Genomic DNA, 17,838 nt, shown 5'->3' with positions numbered 1-17,838 from the left:
TCTAGGATTAGTCTAAAGTGTTCCTGAGGAACAGAGTGTAGCTTTTCCACTAAGACTTCAGAAATAATTAGCATATGCTGTCTGTTATTCATGCCTTATGCCTGCCATGATTTTAAAATTGATTTTGGAACCATGTGTATGCATATAAGATGTTTACAACATGCAGGTAGCATTTCCTCCTCTCTCCTTGATTACTGCTGCCCTCATTTCATTGTGTCTAAACTGAGCCAGATATTTCATCATTGACATCACCAGCAGCTTCTTACTTTTTTTTTAATGGGAGACTACATTTTTAATGGCTGACAGGCTTGTGGTTCTTCGGGAGATTTCTCTGATGGTATGGAAATCATTTATCACTATGGCACTTGCATCTTGCTATATATCATGATGGATTCACATCGGGCTTGCTATTGTGGCTAGAGAATTTGTGCTGGGATGGTTGTTAGAATCAATGTTCTCCAGCATTTTTGCATTCTTCCTTGTTCAGCAAGCCATTACAGAGGAACGTGATGTCTGAAGAGATTTTCTTTTTCCAAGCCTGCTTACAGAAATCCTCCTAAAATAGTTGTCTTTTGGCCAAAGATTATATGCAGTTTATCCCTTTCAGTTGTGTGGGTCCCATCAACAGTTCTGGGGCTTGGCAGGAGCATCTATACAGTAATTACAGACACCCAGAGATGAACCAGAACTGAACCATTTGAGAGACTCTACTTCCCAACACAAAGAATGGTCAACCATCATAATGTTTGAACTGTTTATTGTTGTTAATGTTACAGCATAATAATAATTAAAAAAAACAAAAGCAACGTGGAGGCTTTAATTAACACATGTAAGATAAGTACATATTGATTGCTTCATTTTATCAAAGATATTATTTTAGGAGGAAGTATAAAAGCAAAAACATCTATCTTGGAATTCATAAGACGTGGCTGAATACTGCCAACTTTAAACAGCAGTGGTGTAGGAAATACCTATGATTTTTTCATTGGAAACATTTATTTATTATTTATTTATTTATTTATTTATTTATTTATTTATTTATTATTATTATTATACTGCCCTACACCCACAGGATTCAGTGCGGTTCAGAGGATCATTTGCCATACCAGTCTTTAAAAGTAGATGTAATTCCATTTTTATACCTGGCCCTGCAGGCTGCGACGTGATGGCAATTGTGATCCAGCAACATCTGTTCTAGATGTTCCAAATGTTCCAAATGTTTTATGCTTCAAAATCCTGAAAAACATACTTTCAACCAGCATATTTACATCCTTCCATCACAGCTGATAACATTAGCTGATATAATTGCATCTGCTCACTCTGAAAAGCTACTGGTTGTATCACACTACAAGCAACCATCAGACTTCAACACAAGTTGGCTGCACAGCTGCAGTCTTATGCATAGTTACTTGGATGTCATTCAGATTGGGAAACAGTGGTATTTAATTACTTTTATCATGTAGATGGGTGGATTTCTATGGTGGGTGGGGAAGTGTGGGGGGGGCTTTGACTCAGGTAAAAAGGTAAAGGACCCCTGGACGGTTAAGTCCATTCAAAGGTGACTGTGGGGTTGCGGCATTCATCTTGCTTTCAGACTGAGGGAGCCAGCATTTGTCCACAGACAGCTTTCTGGGTCATGTGGCCAGCAGGACTAAACCACTTCTGGTGCAACAGAACACCATGATGGAAGCCAGAGTGCACAGAAACACCGTTTACCTTCCCACCACAGTGGTACCTATTTATCTACTTGCACTTTAACGTGCTTTTGAACTGCTAGGTTGGCAGGAGCTGGGACAAAGCAACGGGAGCTCACCCCATTGCGGGGATTCAAACTGCCGATCAGCAAGCCCAAGAGGCTCAGTGGTTTAGACCACAGCGCCACCCGCATCCTGCTTTGGCTCAACCCACCACTGGCATCTGGGTCCCAGAAAGTTACCCACAAAAGAATGTAGCCCTCACCCTAAAAAGATTCCATACTCTAGAGCTTAATTAATTCATTAATCAACAAGCACCAGAAAAGTGCCTTGCGTTATTACTATTCTGTCCTTGAAAGGAAGCAGATGACAGATGGTGCTGCAACAAAGGGAAGTGGGAGTTGCACAAAACAATACATTCATGTTCTATATTTAGCTGTCCAAAAAGAAAGATGCTGGTGAGGTAAACCTGTTGTGCTCTGACTTAAAACTCACTTATCCTAGATGTACTATAGGCATCTGCAACCTGGCGCTCTCCGCGACCCTAGCTATTGGCTATAAAGGCCATAGCTGCCAAGTTCTCCCTTTTTTTAAGGGAAATTCCTTTATGCTGAATAGGCTTCCTTGCGAGAAAAGGGAAAACTTGGCAGCTATGATAAAGGCTGAGACTGATGTTAGTTGTAATCCAAAACATCTGGATTGGTAATGTTTGGTAACGTTGTTGCTATAGATGCTTTTTTCATGGCCGTTCAGCTCAGAAGCTCCCTTCCCTATGATGATTTCACATGCTCCCAGACGAAGCTGTGAGTGACGCTTAAAACTATCTCTGTAAATATTAGCTTTCTCTTCAGAGCTAAAAGCAGAGAGGATGATGCACTGAGCAATAGAAACCTTATTGATATTCAAAGGGCATTGCTGAAGACTGGGAACTGACTGTATATATTCTATGCAAGTCAAAATCACTAAAATATTAAGGAAAGGTATTATGCGATTCAGATCAGGGGACTGTGAAAATTAAAGTGATGAAGGTCATTGAAATGCTATTGTGCATTTGCCCTTGGAGTAATCAATAATACTGATCAATTAACTACACTTTACTAATTCTGATTGCTTACTGTTATTAGCGAGTGCACCTGTTGTCATTATTGGAACCTGGATGGTGTCTAGACCTAAACAATTGGAGAGATACACATAAAATGCAGTTAAGACAGAAAAGGTGTATAGAATATGCACTGACTTAGACATGCTGCAGCTTCCTCTAAGCGGATTCCTTTGGACTTTACCACACTTTTGAGATTTTGGTGGATGCTGCATGCAAAATGCACACCCATTTAAAATTGTGTGAATTCCATGTGAGCAGGTTTGTACGTGCACCATTCTCCATGTGATTCTGGATGCACACGAGCCTGTGTCGCGGAGGCTGCTGCCCGCTTGAATGTGCCCAATGCAAGTGGCCAAAGGAAGCAAACAAACTGCAGAAAACTCTCGACAGCAACACAATTTCAAGGGTCTCCTTGACTGCTCCATGTTTATACAACCACCATAATGTCTTCCAGTGGTTTCCGTGTCAGGTCTGGCACAGTAGCATCTTTTCTGGGGTAGCCGACAGGTAACAGCAAGAGTAGCTTTTCATTTGTTGGGCGCTCAAGCAGCACCCTTAGGCGTGGGCCGCAATTCAGGGGTGTAGAGGTAACCGTCACCAGACCCACATTCTAAAGGGGAAAAAGGAAACACTCTAGGAACACAGCATCTATCATCTCCCTTATCTGTGCTCTGTAAACTTCCTTCTTTACATGTTCACAAAAATGAATAAATCTGTTATACTCTTTTGTCCTTTTTGCTATACATATTAGTTATTTTGTTGGTTCCCCTTCCCTTTATGTAAGGGGTAAAGCTCTGCAGCTCATGAAACTGCTCTCATAACATCAAGCCGTAATCTGAAAGTTATATGTGATGACATACAGCAGGCATCCCCAAACTTCAGCCCTCCAAATGTTTTGGACTACAATTCCCATCTCCCCCGACCACTGGTCCTGTTAGCTAGGGATCATGGGAGTTGTAGGCCAAAACATCTGGATGGCCGCAGTTTGGGGATGCCTGACATACAGCATGCTTTTGCAGCTGTTTTAGCTCACCATATTACCGGTAGTTCACATGGTATAGCCAAAGAAGAGCTGGATTTTAAAGTGAGGAACCGGTGTGATTGTTTTAAAATTCCTCTCAGCGATGAGGTTCACTGTGCAGCCTCCACCATGTCATTACTTCTAATCCTAGCCTACCTTACAGGATTGTTATAAGGCTGAAGTGACTGTCTTATGAACTCCACAAAAGAAGGATGAGAAGCAAATATGACTTAGAATCATAGAATCATAGAGTTGGAAGAGACCACAAGGGCCATCCAGTCCAACCCCCTGCCAAGCAGGAAACACCATCAAAGCATTATTGACATATGCCTGTCAAGCCTCTGCTTAAAGACCTCCAAAGAAGGAGACTCCACCACACTTCTTAGCAGCAAATTCCACTGTCGAACAGCTCTTACTGTCAGGAAGTTCTTCCTAATGTTTAGGTGGAATCTTCTTTTTGCTATACATATTAGTTATTTTGGACTTGCAACGATGTGCAAAACCTTATTTGAAGAATGGGGGCTGGGTCCCATTGAAACAAACAGCACAGTTAAATGCTTATGGCTGATGTTCTAACAAGCCTGCTTACTAAAATGCAGGCCCAAAGAGCTTAGTAGGCAGTGGTGTAGTAATGGGGGGGTGGGGGGCGTGCCACCCCGGGCAGCAGGCTGGACGGGGCTGACCACCTCCGACAGCTGCCACCGCGCGACGCAGCTGCCGCCATCGAAAAGAAGCCCCGATACAAGCAAGACTGCCTCACTCCGCAGCTTGTTCATGGGGTTTGCCGCATCGCCGCGTCGTATGCCTCCTGTGCACGCATTGCATGCGCGTGACGGACACTCCGCCCCCGGCGGGGTGCCTTCGCGTTTGCTGCCCCAGGCGGCCAGGTGGCTAGCTACGCCGCTGTTAGTAAGACTTTAAAAGGTAAAGGAAAAGGGACCCCTGACTGTTAAGTCCAGTCGCGGACGACTCTGGGGTTGCAGCGCTCATCTTGCTCTATAGTTTGAGCGAGCTTGCATTTGTCCACAGACAGTTTTTCCAGGTAATGTGGCCAGCATGACTAAGCCGCTTCTGGCGAACCAGAGCAGCATACGGAAATGCCATTTACCTTCCCACCAAAGCGTTACCTATTTATCTACTTGCACTTTGACGTGCTTTCGAACTGCTAGGTTGGCAGGCACTGGGACCGAGCATCGGGAGCTCACCCCATCGTGGGGATTCGAACTGCCGACCTGCTGATCGACCTGATTCGACCTGCCCTAGGCTCTGTGGTTTAGACCACAGCCCCACCTGCATTCCTTTAGTAGGACTTAATTTGGAATAAATGGAGAAGGGCCACAGTAGCTCAGGGATAGTTATGTGCTTTGCATGTTGGAAGTCCTAGGTGCAGTCCTGGCATCTCGAGGTACAGTAGGGAGAAACCCCTGCTTGAAGCTCAGGGGACTTGCTGCAAGTCAGTGTGGGCCGTACTGGGTTAAATGGATCTGACTCAGTATAAGCTTCCCATGCTTCTAAGCATGTTTAGTATTGGAGCCCCAATGGGCATGCTCAGCTTTCTCCAGTTTGTACCTAACTATATACTTATGTATACTTTACATTACAGACCACAGTATTTCTCTGTGTCTTTTCGGTCAAACTATCACTGCAGCCTATGCTAACCTAACAGTTTTGCCTAAGCATCTGCTTCTCTGTTTGGTAGCCCTAGGCTAGGGAACTTCCAGACTGTCAATTGCCTATTGACAAACTCAGATTGCACACTTAAGACTTGGTGCTCTTGTGCAACAAACCCATTCCCCTCCATGGATCTTCTGCATTCAGGAAAATGACAGGCACTGGGAATTGCTTGATGCCACATTATCTAGCCTCTCTGAAAACAAGTCAGGATGAATGCTCAATAGAGAGATAGCCTGGAAATAACCCTAGGGTTCTCCCACTGGTGTTTTTCCTGCTCTGGGATACCTGGATATATGGCCTGTTTCCTTTGAAGCCCTTCCCTGCCTCCCCCACCTTAGCCAATGTGACCCAGAACACAATTTAGGCTTCCCTAGAGGCTACTATCTTGAATGCTGCTGCACATTTCTTATGTTTCATCCACCTCTTGCTTTTTCCCCAAATTGCAAGCATACCTGGAGTGCAGCGAGGAGGATGCCGCAGGCAATAGACACACTGATCTCATTGTAGTAGTGGGTTTTCTTTTTCCCATTTGGAAGCCTTCCATACACCTGCTTGAAAATAAGAATCAGGTAGGGAGCTGCATCCAAGTATTCTTTTATCCAGTTTGTCCTAGAAAAGGATATTTGTAAAATGCTATTTAACATTTAGCTCCACATAAAATATTTGTATTGGCTAACCTTCCTCCCCTGGCTATATACAACACTTTGCTCTAATCTGATAAGCCTGGCAGTCTGTGGTCCTCGGAATCAAAATATTTAGCAACTGGTTGCTCCTTATTTTTGGTTTTAATTGCTTCTAAAACATGTGCATAGGTTGGTTGTAGTTTTCCCTCTCTGCAATATAGGTCCTGTGTTATAATCTATATCATTAAATGTAAAACTAAAAACAAAAACAAATGGGATGTCACAAGAAAGCAAGATGTTTTGAAGTACGGATGCTACAAGCCCTTCCATCTTATACTCAGATTGTATGCTTGTGAAAACAAAACCATATACACTATCCTAAATACACCACAATATCCAGTGACATCCATTCCAAAGAAACCAAACCCTGGGTAAGTGCTGGAATCTCTGGGGTCTCTCGTTGTTTGTGGGTTGGGGTGCACACAACAGTGTGTGTGTGTGTGTGTGTGTGTGTGTGTGTGTGTGTGTGTGTGTGTGTGTTCCATCTGTTTTAAAAAGCAATACTAATCTGCCAGACTTTTATGGAGAAGCATCTGTGTGTGGTCAGAGTCTTGGACTGGGCCACCCACAGGTTAAATTTTGCTCCTATTGCTTTTAGCTGTCATAGGGGGTGTCAGGGATGCCTTGACGGACAGAAAGTAGGGATATAAACAGTTTCAATAAAAAACAAAGACATGGTGATGGATTGATGCTATTTACATAGTGAACCCTGAAGCCTGGTGAAATTAGAAAAGCTCCCTTTTCCAGCTAGAAATTGTTCCCTTGAGCTTTCTATTTCAGCTTCAGAAAGCAAGAACGGCGTGTTAGAAATACATATTTAAACAGTGAAATAAGTGAGTTGCTTTTAAAGAGCAGCAAATCTCTCCAAGTTCTTTACTGAAAATCTAATCTGGAAACTTTCAGCCTAAGCTTTTTTAAAAATCCATCTCTCAGATTAATTAACAGCCCTGCCACTTTCTAATTTTTAGAAAATATATATGCTGCTCTTCAAACAATAGTGCCTGTTATGTATTGAAAATAATAAAAGAGGAATCAGCCATATACAAATAAAACATTGAACTGGAGCTATGATCCTGTAACCACTTATGTATGGGTAAGTCCCATTAAAAAAATATGTGACTGGCAAGTAAATCCACTATTGAAATCAGGCTTGGGCTCACGAATGCTGACGTTAGCCTTCTTCAAGTATTTTTCTGATTCAGTAATTCCATATGTGAGTGGGATACAGGGATCCTCTGCCCCATTGCTGTGATCCTCCATGGGCTGAATGGATGTTGCCTGAAGTGGGGTGTCGACTTCACTTATGTAGGCTCCCTGCACAATAGAGTGTCTCTGATTTTTCAGGTTCTACATTGTACAGGGAGGCTCCCCAGATCAGTTCACCCATGAATCATTCATGGATGAATAATGAACAGAAGGGCCAATGGTACAAATGTGCTAGCTGTGCCCGTCCCTCGTATTCTAAGCTTAGAAGAACACCTGAAGATACCAAACCCTTTTGGACTTTATGCCACTATCTAAGAAACAAGGGTTATGTATACAATCAATCATTCTAGAGCTTGTTATCCATGTGGGTGGAATATGGTTGCTTGATACATGTTTGAAAACTCTCTGCTTGATTAGCAAATTCATCAAAATCTGCACTTCCGACATGAGTTGCTATATGTCTGGATTTTCCAGGACATTTAAGCAATTTCCACCCGGTTGCTGTTACAGATGGCCAAATCCCACCTTTGTCTGCGAATTTCCGGACGTATGGCAACCCTGGGTTATCGATGTTCTTTTGCCCCTGCACTTGCCCCAGGTGAATGTAAAAGTGGTGATTTTGATCTTAGTATACTCCCACCCATGATATCATTGTGCAGATGTGAGCGCACACACACACACACACACACACACACACACACACACACTGCTCGGACTACAGACACCAGTATTTATCTGTTTTCCAATGGATTCATTGTGGGATAATGCAGAATTTATCTGCACTGAATGTTTATATTGGGAATGAAACCACTTTCTCAAGAGGCACTTTCCCAGGGCAAAAAGAAAATGCAGTAAATCTAGATTGTATCTAGGCTACATAGAAATAAAAATACTCTGTTTCCAGAATAAAATATTGTGTACACACAGTCCAGAAGAGTCTTAGAAGAGGAAGATTGGAGATCTGAAAATTAAAACCAGCACCTTGAATTATATCTATAATATCCTGAATTATATCTATAATATCCTGTCCAATATCCTGTCTCTCACACATTTTGATTCCCAAAAAGCATAATAAAAGATATATTTAAGCCACAGAGGCTGCCCAGAGCAGTCAGTATCACACTGGTATTGGTACCTCAATCTTTTCAGGTCATTAACCCATTTGTCTCCCATCCTTTTTTTGTAGTTTATTTCTTCTTCATCTTCAATGATCTCCCGGATCTTGTGTTTTATTTCTGCATCTTGCACTACTACAAAGGTCCAAGGTTCTGTGTGTGCCCCACTGGGAGATGTTCCTTAATCAAATCAGATAAATGCTCATATTAAAGGAAGCTGCACCGCAAACACATAATGACAATTAAACCTTGTGACACCCAGGAGATCTCACCCTAGTTCTTCAAATTCCATGATTTATTTGTTTTTCATTGGAGGGGTAATGTGGGAGCAAGGAAGGTGTCTGTGGGGAGAGGAAACAAATTCTGATAACACACTTTGCAACCCAGTGCTGAAATGCAGCCTGAGATGTTTAGATCTACTCTAGGCTCCAGAGCAAGGATGGGGAACCTGTGGCCATTCAGATGTTGCTGGACTCCAGATCCCATGTGCCTCAACCAGCACAGCCAATGGTCAGCTGTAGTCCAGCTGCAGGACCAGTGATCTAACACCAGTGTTTCTGGGCTGTGTCTCTTCCTGTGTGGTCCTTGGTTTCTCACATTACCCTGGCTGCATGCAAAGCCTCCCATAACACCAGCATAATGTAAAAAACATGTACACAGTTAGAATGCCGGGAGGGAATCCTTTGAGGACTATTGAATCCAGCTGTGAATTTTGACACAAAGGGGTGCCCTTCTCCTCCTCTTCACTACCATCACTGACTCCTATTGCAGGCATCATTTCATAACATCACTTGAACTCATTTGCCATTAAAGCCAATGGGATAATAGAATGTCTGCCCAAAGTTTTTGTCACTCCCAAGGAATTCATTCGGGCAGCGTAGTACCTGCTGTTTTAATCACGTTGTCAATGACCTCTCTTGGAACCGGCTCGTCACTTATAAACCGGACCGATCGTCTCTTATTGAGAAGCTCGTAGAAAGCCTTTGATCTCCTCACCATGTCTTCTTCAGCATATCGCTCGGTTGAAAAGGGGACGTGAGCAATGTTGTCCTCTAAGCCTTGCCATTCACCACCATCATCTGAGCAGGGAGAGGGAGGAGAAGCAGAGGAGAAGGTTACCTATTTTCCAGAAGGGATTTGCTTAACTTGCTGTGAGAAAAGAAATAAGCATGTTTTTTTCTGATATATATCAATGTAAAGCATTATTGATTGATTGATTAAATTTGTATACCACCCTATATCCGTAGATCTCAGGACAATTCACAACACAAAACTACACATAAAATACATAATAAAAACAGAAGCAGAAACAACCCAGTAATGTCAGTCAACATGCTTCCCATGGATAAAAATTATCTCTAGCACAGCTCATTGAAAAGACAGCCCTGGGAGAGTCAAGGGAACTCTGGGCAGAACACCTTATGAAAAAAAGGAGGTCTTCAAGCAGGGGAAGGTGGGACAGCCACCTGTTGAGGACGTCTGGCTCTGGGTCAACTGCATCAAGCTGAGAACTGGATTTGATTACCTGTCCAACTCTTATGATTCTATGGAGTCACTGCCCCTCTATGCCTCTAGTGCTCCCCTACCCCTCCAAAATGCCTAGTAAAATACCCCACACATTCTGATGGCATTGCATGGTGCATTTCATAGCCCCCACCAGTAATGGCAGAGATGTATAAATACACAGCATGATAATGTAAGGGCATGGGGGCAACTTTAACTTCACGTTACAGCAGGAGGAGGAGAGAACCCACCATTTTGGTTGGCTGTTCTGCCTTTTTTGTAACAGGTGGCTCTGCACCAAGAATATAGGTTAGGTAGAGATTCTACAGAGACAAATGTGTGTCACTGTGTGGGAGGACCAGTGCTTGGGAGTTGTGATGATTTTTGGAGTCCCAGGAAGAAGAACAAATAAAAAATGCTACTAATAATACATGTCATGAGTTATATTTTCTAATAACACAAATTGTGGTGGGACGGTTATAATTCGACCTTATAAAATCAATGAAAGCTGGTCTGCTTTGTAAACACTTTTTCCAGTGCCCTTGCAAACCCAGTAAAATATGAGAGTGGTATCCCCATTACTGTGTAAGCTATTTAAAAGACATTAAAAATCCATTATGAAAAGGGGTGCCCCATATAATGCAAATTTAACACTAGTAGCTGACATTGACTAGTCTAAAGTTCAAATCTCATTGGACCTGTTGTGATACAATAAGGAAGTGTAAAGATCTCCATTTCTTATTTTCTGATTTGTAAAGTGATTATCAGTTGAAATGGCCAGAATCAAACAGACTTTGGCAACCTGGTCCTATATATGTTTGCTTGGGAAGCAAGTCCCATCTTTACTTACTCTCAAGTATGCATTTTCTCATAATAAAATAAAAGAAGAAAACACACACAGGTTTGAAACAGGAAAACAACATTTGGCCTGCAGCAGTGACATTTGTGACGCTAAAACAGTATATTCTGCACCCTTTCCACTTAAACTATTGAGCTGCTGAAGGTGGTAAAGAGTTCTTTAGCTGCAGTCAAAAATCACAAAAATTGCTTTGAAGCATTCTTAACCTTTCCCAAACTGCTACCTCACTCCATTAAGTGAAGTCTTGTGACTCCATCCAAGCAGTTCAGGGGGCTCAAAATAATGGACTGCTGGGTTAGAGGTATGTGATTTCATTGGTTTCTGACGTCTCTCACTCACACACCCTTCCATTGTCCTGAATCTCCTGAGGCAAATCCTAAGGGCATGCTGGAAATACCGTATATTGGTGCTAACTATGGTGTATATACTGGTGTAAAAGGTAAACTGGGGTATATGTTGGATTAATCTGGTTTAAACCTATTTCTGAGTCTTGAGTTATTCCAAGCAGCCAAAGATCTTCATTGATCCAACATAGCAGCAACAAGGAACCTATGCTCCTTCCCCCCCAAACTGTTGGACTCCAGCTCCCATCAGCCTCAGTCAGGATGGACAATAATAGTTAATTATGGGAGTGGGAGTCTGGCAACATCTGGAGGGCCATAGGTCCCCCAACTCTCTACTACCGAAACCACTGATGAGGACTTTGTTGGGAACTCTGGAGCTTAAACCTGGCAACACAATACCCACACCACATTTCTTTATGGATCTCCTGTAAGACACAAAGTGAGAAAGGTGTTTGTGAAGCTGGGTGACTATCAAGATTGTTACTGTTATTACGGTATTCTTGAAAAATAATTGTAGAGAAATGCCATCAAGTCTCATGAATAGACTGATAATTTCTATACCTCCCCCCTTTTTTTTACTAGGTTTATTTGTGTGTGTTCCAAGCAGACGTGGACTATTTTCAGAATGTGAGTTAATGCTTAATTTAAAAGGAACTTTATAAATAAAATACTAAGCTGTAACCTTTACTGGGTTCCTACCTAGGCTTCCTCTGCTCTATGAGAAATCTACAGAGCTCGGATATAAAACTTTGAGTAAATCAGAACAAACCTACCATGTCACTAATGAATGGTATACAGCCCATAATCCTGGTTGTGGAAGCTGCTTATTTTCTCTGACTATGATGGCTGCAGGTTTCCATCATATGGGTTGCCTGACTCATCAACCACAAAGCTTTTAACGTGGTTGACGTGCAAAATGTTAAGCATTTTTCTTTTCTTTTTACGAATAATGCTTACATTGGACTTTGCATCCCTCCAGCCCAAATCTGTTATTAACTCCCCCCCCCCAATTTCTTACATTTGGATTTCCTACAAATCTTCATTGGCTAAAATGCACATCTCATTTCTCTTCCGCTTTCTGCCCTCAGTCAGAAACATTAACACAGGGCATGCAACCCAGTTTAAAGCACAATATTGTGGAGATGCCCTGTTGCACTCTGATCTGACAACCTGTCCGCCACGCGCAGGCACCTGCTGTGGGCACAAAAAAGGACCAGAAACTGTCCCAAGCAGGATGATTTTTCCTTATGCTCCACAAAAACACTGCACAGAAGGTATTGTTCTGGGTTTTTTTGAGCCCTGGAACTGCAAACATGGGGATAAAAGACTATTTTCTCACAGAGGTATTAGCTTAGCTGCTTTAATTTCCTTACAGATAAAAGGTGCTTGACTGGCAGAGATCTTGGACTTTAATCAAGTGCAGCTCAAGCAGAAATTACTGTTCTGTTGATAAGAAGGTGTGTGAAGGTGTGTGTGTGTGTGTGTGTGTGTGTGTGTGTGTGTGTGTCAGAGAGGGCAGAGAGAGAGACCATGCTAAAGGGCTTCAGGAATGCTTTGCAGTTGTGTGTTCATTACACAGCACACACAACTGGATATTTCCCCATTACCTTCTACTTATAAAGAGTATTCTAATCTGAGGGTGGATATTTAGGGCAGCAATTTTATTTGGATCATTTCAATTCCTAGACTGAGAGACATGGGCATAGCTGGGGAGCAGCTGCCCCATCCTAAATCAAGTAAATAAATAAAAATACTTAACTAACTGAGGTTCTGCCCCCCGTTAACATAAAGCCTGTCCCCCTAAGATAAATCCTGGCTACGCCCATGGACTGAGAAGTAAAAAGCAAAATGAGATATGGAAGAAAAAGAGAATCATTTAGGTGAGACATCAAAAATGGAGACTTCTTATCTCACATTGGACACTTCCCTTTGTTTGAAAACTTGTTTTGGTTTAGAAAGGATTAGGGCACTCACTGTTAATTATTAAAAATCTACTTAGGCTCACCAGCGTCGCAGACACCCTATAGCACATGAAATTGACACACTCTCCATCTAGAAAGCTCACAGTTTATGTTAGGTAAACTTACAAGGCAATTCTATACATGGCTTCTCAGAAGTAAGTCCTGCTGAATTCAATGGGGCCAACTCCCAGATAAGTGACTATAGGATTACAACTGAACTGTTACCTTTAATGCAGAATTATCCACTCTTTGTCATTCTTTTTACGTTGAGAAAGAAATGAAAATCCCCAATCCATCCAGGGCCAAACATACACAGAAGCTGTACTTAGATCTGGAACCTCTTTCATGAACCCTGCAAATCTCTTTAACGTGCTTTAATCAGTGACACATAGAATCAGTTTCAATTGGTGATGCATATAGTGTTACTGTTACAGATCTTGTTCCTCACAGCCCGTATAATCACCATTGCTTATTCTCTCTTTCAGAATCATCACTACCTACAAACACTATACAGCCCACAGACAGAGATGCTGCAGTTACCATTTCGGGGTCTTTCTCTTGGACCCCATTGGCAACACTATGTCAAATGAAATGCACACAATTAGGAACTCTCACTAATTTTCTCCTTCACTCCAAGAGATGGGTTTTTACTGCTCTTGAGCCACAGGTGACTCCCAAGTCATGGGTATGGATGGGGGACAAATTCATTTTTGTTTCACCTTTCTAATTCACCTTTCCTGAAATAAATATATGCACCCAAATGCAGCTGCTCTTCAAAATGCAGACTTCTCCAAATTGTGGGTTGCAGTTCTCCAGCCAAATAATGTGTACGGAAATGCATTTATTAGAGGAGACTGTGCATACAAATGCATGCTATTAGTGAAGAAAGTAAACAAAAATGCATTATGTTAGAGAAAATTGCTTGCAAATACAGTATGCCTATATTTAGCAAAACTGCACATTCAAAAATAGCATATTAGTAGAAATGGGCACAAAAATGCTGGCAAATCTTCCTGGGAACTTCAACAATCCACATTTCCATACCTGTTTCAGACTGGGAAATGAGAAACTCAGAGAAATCAAAATTGGCAGATTTGCCATTCCCTAACTGTGAGTAACCAAAAACTGGCTCAACCCTGGGATCACATCTTTCTTTTTGTCCAAACTAGAGGAACATCAGCATGCAAATGCTGAACTATTCTCTCTTTTTTCTTCCTCCTCTTGCATACCTTCTTCATCCACAGGCAGATGGGTGCTGTCTTGTAAGTCCTCATCCACCCATGGGCGAGACTCTGTCTTCTGGCTGGCTCTGCTCTGCTCTTTTTTGCTGCTCTTCCTGCTTCCTTTCAGTATTATTACAATCAAGACACAGATTATTGCTACAAAGACAGGAGTTAAGGGAGAGAATGCCATAGTCCGCACGCAACAAATGCTTCCCTTTCTAAAGAGTGAGAGATTTGATGAGATCGAGACTGAAATGCACAGAAGGGGTGGAACTAATGGCGCATTGAATGAAAAAGAGCAATGTTCAGCTCTCTTGGCTCCCTGCAGCCAGGAACCTTTCATAACTGTTTACACAAATCACTTGCTCTTCAACCTTCAGCAGTTTCTGGATACTTTCCAAAGGCTGGAAGTATTTATTTTAGCTCAGTGTTAGTTAGACCTTTCTGAAAAAAACTGACTCAGTGTTAGAGTGCTCAGCAACTTTTTGACATATCGAAATTCAAAAACTGAATTGAGTTAGACACAAAGGATTGTATTCAATGTAGCGCTAAGCAAAACATTCCATCAGGGCAAGGATTTCTCTGTGTGCAATGGAATGTACTCCCAATCTCTTACATTTGCCTGCCTAAATCTCTTCTGGGTTTCCCCCAGTGCTCCAGAGCAGATTTGCAACAGCGCAGGCCGTGTGCAGGGGAAGGAGAGATCAATGTTTCAATGGTTCTCTCCATTCCACCAGGTTTCTGTTTTTCCTAGAATATCAATGTTATATTCTAAGACCAAACACTCAAGTTCATCCATCTTGGCTCAGAGGCTTCTAGAATTTGCGAATACAGTCTCTTTCTTCAAGTGTGTTTGGCACTTGTTTTGACCTGTGATGCTCTGGCCTCTCTGAAGTGCTATCTTGCGTCCTTGCACTCTCAATGCCTACTTCTACACTGCCCCTGTTTACATGTTCATCTCATTCTCCCTGACAACAGGGGAGCTATCACCATGGGAACAGGACACAGCTATAATGCCCTTGAAGGCTTCAAGGGAACCTCTCTACCAACCTCTCTGCCTTTTTTAGCTTTTCCAGGTCTGCTACCTTGGCCTCAAGGGAATGAACTTGTTCCCATAGAGTCAGGAACTCATAAAAGTGGTGACCATATTGCGTGTGGGTTCCATTCCTGACTCCCACACACATTGGTGGAGTGTGCATAAGCCTGTTACACCCCATTATGCTCTGTTATGTTCCTGTTATGCCCCGCCCCTGCCCCATCATGCATCAATTGGACGTGTGCAAAATGGCCGCCATCTGTACTACCTTGGGCACAGCCATGACTTCTATCCTACAGGGACTTTGTGACAGACAGTACAAAACTCTGGAAAGCCCCCCACTCCCCTGCTGCCATTTTACCTGTATAATTGTTTTTTGTAGGTTAAGTTACTTTATTGAGAAGCTGGTTTTTCTATATATATATATATAAAACCTGCTTGATCTAAGTGTCAGGGAGAAGAGGGTCGGAATAGAGTGTTCAGGCCTCCTCACCTTGCTGCCGAATTTGCATGTCTGCTTAACTCGCCTTGACGCTTTATCAGTTGGAGCCAAGAGGCTTTGTCAGCTGAGGGTCCCTGACTGTACTTTTCACACAGATAACTTAAAAGTTACTTTCCCTGAGGTAATGTGGTGTTTAATTTTCGAGTGCAAAGCAAAGTGAAGACAGCTCATAATGCTTGCAAATCCCTTTCCTATTAAATCTTATTTGGTAAGTCCTTTCCCACTCTTTAATATTTTCTACTAAAACATACACCAAGCCTTTATTTAAAGCGATTGTGTTACATTGCTCTCCAACCTCACAAAACTCCCGCAATGCCCTGATATATTAAAACCAGACTAAGTTTAATTAAATTCTCATACACACATTCAAACAAACATCCCCTCTGGGGGCTGGTAGTGAGGAAACAAATGATTTGAAATATTGCCAAGCATCTCCCTTAAAATGCAGATTATTATTGCACACCACCCCAATCTCCAAGCAGCGGTTCCAGGTGCTTCCTCAAGGTTTCCTTTTGTGAATGAGGCACAGTGGAGACTGTGGTGTCTTCATGATATATGGCTTATTTACGCATATATACAACCTGAGCCTGCAATGGAGGGGTTCACAGCATCAGCATCCCAAGAAGGTCTTGCTTCTCCTATAGCCACAGCCTTGGATTCCAGAAGATAGCAACCATGGCTCTCTCGCTCTGACTTTCCAGCCTGCATCTTTTGACTCTCATCTCCAGCTTTAATTGTTGAGGGAAGGAGCCCCCAACCATTTCCCATCTTGCACCAATCCCCTTAACCACCCTTTATTAAATTCTATGTATACAACTAATTAGCATGCTATCAGAGGGTAAATCCCCGGGGGAGGATATGATACCACCTGAGGTATTCTTATCGAACCGGACGTAGTGGGCCCCTATTTTAGCATCTCTCTTTACCACTATTAATGCTACTCTTAAGATTCCACCTAACTGGAAACAGAGCATAGTCATCCCAATACATAAAAAGGGGGACCCACAAGATCCACGCAACTATCGACCTATTAGCCTGCTGGACATAACATACAAGATTTACTCTAGATTCTTGCTAGAGAAATTAATCGAGTGGGCAGAAGAAACAAAGCTATTCCACCCGGAACAGGCTGGCTTCCGTAAAGGTCACAGCACATCTGGACAATGTCTTGTTCTATTTACTCTGATTGATAAATACCTAAACAGGTTCAACTGCAAATTACACGCGGCTTTCGTGGACCTGACCTCCACAGTTGGTTTCACCAATTAGAAAAGCATTTATCAGCAAAGTCCTCCTGATGTTACTGTATGGGGTTGAAATTTGGGGGTGGAATTTAAAAATACTACAACGGCTGGAGATTCTACAAAACTCATTTGCACGAAAGATACTGGGTCTCCCCAAGGGCTCGGTTGCTGCACAGTTAAGAACAGAACTGGGCCTCCCCTCCATTGTTGCGAGAGCCCACATAAGAATTATTTGTTTTTACTGTAAATTAATAACTGCCCCAGGTTCCCTATTAGCCAGGCAAGCCTTTTAAACTTGTTCCCATAGCAACAAATGGTCTAACGGCATGGAGACTATTATTACACGCTACTCCCTCCCAGAATTCAACACGCTGTCATCCTGGGACCAACATAAAATCCGGGCCTGGATTCTTACAAGGGACGAGGCCATGGACCGGGCACAGTCCACCACAACCCGCCTCTCTATGTGGTTTCCTAAAGTGAAAGTGGTAAGATCACTTGCCAACTACTTGATAGACCTGACGGAGCCCAATTTGAGAAGAGCGTTTACTATGGCCCGTTTCCATTCTACCGTATACCCACAGCCTTCCTGCAGGGGATTTATTCTAAGACCCCTATTACTCAGCGCCTATGCCCATGCACAATGAATGAAATAGAGGACTTTCTACATT

At 42.5% G+C, this 17,838-nt stretch overlaps 1 protein-coding gene across 1 annotated transcript; it reads right to left on the bottom strand.

Annotated features, from left to right (window-relative positions):
- Nucleotides 1-1,504: 1,504 nt before the first annotated feature.
- IYD (iodotyrosine deiodinase) lies at nt 1,505-14,669 on the bottom strand. Its single transcript, XM_035108766.3, has 5 exons — nt 14,392-14,669; nt 9,380-9,574; nt 8,516-8,675; nt 5,944-6,100; nt 1,505-3,406 (listed from the first exon to the last, which is right to left on the bottom strand). Exons 1-5 carry the CDS (start codon nt 14,573-14,575, stop codon nt 3,224-3,226), a joined length of 879 nt encoding a protein of 292 aa, XP_034964657.1. The 5' UTR covers nt 14,576-14,669; the 3' UTR covers nt 1,505-3,223.
- Between the last annotated feature and the right edge of the window lie 3,169 nt (nt 14,670-17,838).

Source organism: Zootoca vivipara, chromosome 3, assembly GCF_965207765.1.
Source record: "Zootoca vivipara chromosome 3, rZooViv2.hap1.1, whole genome shotgun sequence".
Classification (NCBI taxonomy): Eukaryota; Metazoa; Chordata; class Lepidosauria; order Squamata; family Lacertidae; genus Zootoca; species Zootoca vivipara.
This window is presented reverse-complemented; position numbering and strand designations above follow the sequence as displayed.

What these genes read in the sequence shown, in the direction of transcription:
- IYD (XM_035108766.3), bottom strand. Translation starts at nt 14,575, where the DNA reads ATGGCATTCTCTCCCTTAACTCCTGTCTTTGTAGCAATAATCTGTGTC. An exon ending in TCTGCCTGTGGATGAAGAAG is followed by an intron (nt 9,575 to 14,391) that starts GTATGCAAGAGG and finishes CTCCCTGCTCAG; the next exon opens with ATGATGGTGGTGAATGGCAA. An exon ending in CAACGTGATTAAAACAGCAG is followed by an intron (nt 8,676 to 9,379) that starts GTACTACGCTGC and finishes GATTTGATTAAG; the next exon opens with GAACATCTCCCAGTGGGGCA.